The sequence below is a fragment of the Dermacentor albipictus genome, chromosome 1 (genome assembly GCF_038994185.2).
Source record: "Dermacentor albipictus isolate Rhodes 1998 colony chromosome 1, USDA_Dalb.pri_finalv2, whole genome shotgun sequence".
Taxonomy (NCBI): domain Eukaryota; kingdom Metazoa; phylum Arthropoda; class Arachnida; order Ixodida; family Ixodidae; genus Dermacentor; species Dermacentor albipictus.
The window spans coordinates 215,048,972-215,054,710 of NC_091821.1; the positions used below are offsets into that span (position 1 = coordinate 215,048,972).

General features: G+C 42.4%; 1 protein-coding gene across 1 annotated transcript; it reads left to right on the forward strand.

Annotated features, from left to right (window-relative positions):
* The first annotated feature begins 280 nt into the window (after window positions 1-280).
* On the forward strand, window positions 281-1,236 carry Tcs5 (TP53 regulating kinase). Its single transcript, XM_070534569.1, has one exon. It carries the CDS (start codon window positions 494-496, stop codon window positions 1,178-1,180), a length of 687 nt encoding a protein of 228 aa, XP_070390670.1. The 5' UTR covers window positions 281-493; the 3' UTR covers window positions 1,181-1,236.
* The last annotated feature ends 4,503 nt before the right edge of the window (window positions 1,237-5,739 follow it).

Below are 5,739 nucleotides of genomic sequence, written 5' to 3' on the forward strand. Positions count from 1 at the left end.
GCCGGTTTATTAGCGAAAGTGTCGTATTCGTATGATGGGTATTTCATCATTGCGAGAAATCACACATCAAAACCAAACAATTAATTAAGCAGTCATAATTAATTACACTCATAATATTTATTTGTAGTTACAACTGAGACGTTGTCTCCTTAATGTTGACATACTTAAATATTTGTACTGTATTAAGCAGTCATTCTTAATATACCGTTCTCACCACAACATAGATATACTAAATTTATTGGTACGTTTTTATTTAGCTTTAAACGATCTGCAGCATCACATCATGTGTCGCAGTAAAAGCCGGTGCACGCTGATTTAAAAGTTTCGTAACATAAGTCGATCTCCGCGCATGTCGTGGCGCATGTTGAGCAGGCGCGCACGCAAGGTAATTTTAAGTTACGAGGTTACGACTTGAACATATATGACATTACGCCGGTCTTAGCGGCCTGCTGATACTGCAAGACTCGTGATCTAAGCGTTTTGTGTTGATGTCATGATGGATGCATTTGACGCAGTTCTCTTCAAACAAGGAGCAGAAGCAAGGGTGTACAAAGGCACATATTTTGGAAAACCTGCTGTTTTCAAGGAGAGATTTGAAAAAAAGTACAGGCACCCCGACTTGGACAGGCTGCTGACTCTTGAGCGCATGCGAGCTGAAGCCCGTGCTTTGCGAAAGACCAGAGCTGCTGGTGTGCCGGTTCCGCCTGTGTACTTTATTGACTTGACGTCGCGAATCATTGTGACGGGATACATCGAAAATGCCGAGACAGTCCGTGAAAGGATTGTTTCTCTGCAATCGGAAGAAGCGGCGGGCCGCGCGAGAAGCTTGGAGTTTCTTATGGACAAAATCGGCGAGGTTGTTGCACTTCTGCATAAGAACCATATAGTCCACGGTGACCTCACCACTTCCAACTTAATGGTGCAGCATCGCGAAGCAGCATCTCCTCTAATCTATGCCATCGATTTCGGCTTGAGTTTTATTAGCGAGACAGCTGAAGACAAAGGCGTCGACTTGTACGTTCTAGAAAGGGCATTCCTGAGTGCTCACCCAGGGATCGAAAGCTTCTTTCAAAGATTCCTGGATAGCTACTCAAGAAACTACCCACAAAAAGCTGCGAGCATCAGGAAGAAATTCGAAGATGTGAAACAGCGTGGAAGGAAGCGAACGATGGTCGGTTGACCGTGGACATGCATGTTAAAAGGAAATGTGCCAGTAAAGGTGATTTAAAGTTTTGATTTAGGAAGTTTTTCGCCTAGTTCTTATGTGGGTACATTCCCACGCTCAAGTGTACATGTATTGTGCTTAAAGGTGTGCTTTAAAAAAAAAACGACAATGTTATCAGCCATTTACAGTTCACTGTAATTAACAGTTAGACTGAACAGTTATAGCAGAAATTTTTCTTGGAGATAAAAACTGTTTACTGCCACCTTTACAAAGGCAGTGCACACTATGCATTATCTGCATGCTCTATGCCCTCCTTCTCATGTACCTTTATTTAACACGTTTTCCTAAAACGAAACCAACTCAGCTGAGCCACACTACCATTCACCTTTGCAACTACCAGTGCAAAGGAAATTGGTAGTACACTTTGTGGAAATGGGACTTGTAAAAATTGCACAGCACTGTGTCTCCTATCCGAGTCCCGTTTGCAATGTACTGTTCGACAAACTGATCCATAGTATAGGCCTTTCGTGCTGCATCTTTGAGGCAAACTTGTGGGACCACCTGTCAACAGTAGTGGCGAAAATCAGCTGGCCCCAATGTAGAGTCACACAGCAGTTAGCCATGATGCATCATACTAAAATGCCTCATAGAAGAGAAGGCAAAGGTGTATGCTTGACACAAAAGTGCTACAAAAGCTCTAGTGCAGTTGGGAACACTTTGAATGAGGGTAATTCTTTCAGTTGAAGCTGTACAACAGGCCATAGCACTTGGTCAGAACTGCTGTTGCATACCTATCCATTTATATTCGGGTGGCATCTCTTAGGTACAAAAATGTGCACAAACATGCAGAGTCAATGAGCAACCTAGCCAAAGGGATGTATCCTTTGTGCACACCAACTTTGATGTCTACCTTGTGGAGGTTATTTAAGTTGGAAACGTCTTGATGTTTTTTTTTTCTTTTTTCTTTCTTTACGAATAACGGACAGTTTTGCAAATGTCTTCCTTTCAGGGGACAAAATAGCTCTCGGCTTGATCATTTGACACAGTATTAATTCTTTGCTTAGTGGAATTCTAATTTTTTTCTGCAGTGCCATCTGAGGCATGTCACTATACTGTGTCCCTGGGTAATTTCAATATGTTCACATTCCATGATGTGCCTTGATAGGCAGTGATCATCCAAGAATTGGCTATGAATGACATAATAGGGTGTATCTGTAGATGCGCTATACTAGCACCTGTGTGATCTTGAACTTATTCTTAATCTCTTCTTTTCTTTGTTAAAAATTTGAAGAACACTTCAGCTTCCTCTTTAAAAGTGGAACACGATAGCATTCAAAGATCCCTGACTGCTTCTCGTGCTTCCCGGCAACTGCAGCTTATGTAACCTGAAAGGGACTGACAACTGGCCAGAATGTGTTGTGATATGTTGATAGAAATGAAATGACCATGCTGGTTTATAGTGATAGAATCCAGCACGCTGTTGGCGATTTAAGTAGGAATTATAATTTTAAATTTGCAAAGAAAGTCTCAAAAACCAGTAAGTGGCAAGGCCTGGTGGTGAAATAGTTGTAATTCGGATGTAGTCTATGAGATTACTGTATGTAAGTTGACTGTTATTAAGTACAGCATAAGTATTGCTTAAAATTGCAGTTGGTATATTATTAGAAACTTGCACTTCTATGCTTCAGAAATCAAAAGCGCACACATGGCTGCGGCAACACACTGAACTACCTATCACATGTAAAAGCATTGTTTCATTTTCAATACGATTGGTTTCGTTTTGACTCATTAAATACCAAAGCAGTTGGACAGGAAACCACGAAAACACATAGAAATATTTTAACACTTAAGAAAACATGAATCGCAGGAACATCAACTTGATAAAGTAATTAATATTTTCTCACAGTTACGGCTGTACTTGTCTTTTGCGTCCCACTAATACTGGCATATAGTCACTATTGCGCTCGCCTATCATCGTTTTCAGCATGCTTTCAGTGAACGACTGCATCCTCACTACAGATAGGAAATTTCGAATAAAAAATGTTTTACGGTGTTTTCCACATTACCGCTTCATGATTAGACACTCTGACCATTAAGTTTTCCATTGCACTATAAAAATGGGTACCATGAAAATTGGTTATCAGTCCTTTTAATGTTTACTGGAAAACGTTGGCGGCGAATGCTATGCATGAAGGCAAGCTTTCTGGTAGAAACATGGCCTCTTGCATGGGCCAATCCCAGAGCTAGTGCACAGCTGCACTAAAAAAATTACACCATTTTCAGGTTTCTATTGTTTAGCACCTTTAATATTTCAGTCTGAGAAGACTTAACATAAAAGACATGCACGGTCGGTGTTTTGTTTCGTGACATTTGTTTGTGGGCTGCCATTCTCAAAATTCGAAGGAATAACGTCAAGAATGTAAGAAGAGGTAGGAGCAACTTTAGTGATAGAATGGTGGGGCAATATAAACCACATACACCGCATGTCATGTAGCAAGGCGTGGCATATACATATACCTAAATATATATGGGAATTTTCGTTCACGGGGACACTGGTGCCGAATGCCGACACCAGATTTTCTGCGACACGGGGCCCTTAACGCTCTCATGTTAAAATCTTTTGCTACTACGTAAATTACAGTCAGCCCCTGTGCTTACTTAATGAGGATGCTATGAGCTGGCACATGTAAAAAATTTATGTATTCATAGTGCTATTGCATGATAGGCATCTGCTGGCAAATAATATTGGCCATGCTTACTTGAAGATTATGACTTGATATTGAAGCAGCGCACTTGCATATGACACATACACGTACACATAGAAAGGACATACACAGGTGCCTTCTATGTGTACAAGTCAGATGTAAGTGCGCTACTTTAATATCGTAGCTCCCTAACTAGCCCATCAGTATCTTTTAGAATCATTACTTGTCAGGTAATCATATGTTTTACCTCAGTTGCCTTGGCAGCTGCTTCCAAATCGCACACCATAAGGTTCTGCATCACATGATGTCGGGCATAATGCCAAGCAACCTTGCTGCAATATAATTTCATGTTCTACAACATATTTATTGTTCTATTTGCTGCTTGCACTGTGCATCTTTTGTTGTGCCCATAATGTTTTTAAATAAGAGATCAACAAGGCATGTGTTATCTGCAAAAGGAAAAAAAGAAGTTGGAGGGTGATTAAACCTCCATTTCAAGTCTATGAAAGTCAAAGTCTTCCTGAGCAAGTTTGGGGTGATGTAGGGGCAGGGTCAATGCGCATGGGACAGTATTGCATTAGCCCTTATGTGAGGGGAGTAAAAGGATTGTCAGACTTTTAAATTGTTTGACTGCACTGCCTTCAGAGTCTGCTGACATTTTAAGACTGTACTATCTTTGGCACCGGCTTACATGTTTATACTGCACTATTTTCGCGATCAGCCCACATCTTGACGCATGATATGTTAAGGAATTTTAAATATTTTCCAGAGGTTTACATGCCAGAACTGGAGGAGAACCATCTGTGGCATGACGGTAGGAGTATCAGGCTTCTGTACTAGAGGCCTATTGTTCGAATCCAGTCGTCGGACAACTTAATTGATTGCTTTATCTTAAAAACTGGCAGTTGAAGTAGCAATGGCGAGGATAAGCCTTTTGCTTGGACTTCCTCGAACGGTGTTCAAAGTGTACGCTGGTGCGAATATATATATATTCGGAACATCAAGGTGACTACTGGTCCCAAGGTATCCCAGGGGCACATACCTAATAGGGACGTTTAGCGTGTCCGGTATCCGGGAAAGCGCGGGCGGTTTTCCGGTTTAGCGGGGGCGTAAAGGTGAGCGGCCCGATCGGTGGCGCCAGCTGGTGCCGCAAAGCTCAACCACACAACCACAGAGCTAATTACTGTATTCTGCTTAGCTGCTGGGGTAAATATTCGACAGTGGCGTAATCGTGTTCACAATTACGCCGCTGCCAAAAATTTGCACGAGTGGCGAAGCAGGATATGGTGAGTTACTGCAGTTTTAGCTATGCGTTTGTCTGGTTGAGCTCTACAACACCAGGCGGCTTCACCGCTCACGTTTACGCCCCGACCATCCGGTAACCTGCCCAAACCGCTCCCGTTTACCGGATTAGCATACAAGCTAAACGTCTCTAATAGCACATATCCCACATTTTAGGCTGCACTATATGCGGGATCAGCCCATGAAGGAGGCTAGAAACATACCCAATACGGAAAAGTGCTGGTGCCTCGCTGAGAAAGGCTTTGACTTTAAAACTGCTGCTTGCTTCAGTGCATCATCGTTATTAATGTGCACCAGGTATTTTCTGGTGGCATCATAATGTACTGTGGCGCACAGCATTGCCTTTTGTATGGGTGACAGGCCCGTGACCAACTTGGCGAACCGTCATCCTCGCGTTTATTCCTAAGAGCAAGCGTAATGGTGATTACAGCGCCCAGCCTAGCCAAGTACGAAAGTGCATTCTTGTTCACCTGTGGCTGGGCTCACATGCACGTACACAGCACTGATGATTGTGGCTGATGACTACTCGTGGTGATGAAGATGATGCTACGTTTTTCTTTTCACTGT

Bases quoted from the DNA above. Each gene is read 5' to 3' on its own strand.
- Tcs5 (XM_070534569.1), top strand. From the start codon at position 494: ATGATGGATGCATTTGACGCAGTTCTCTTCAAACAAGGAGCAGAAGCA.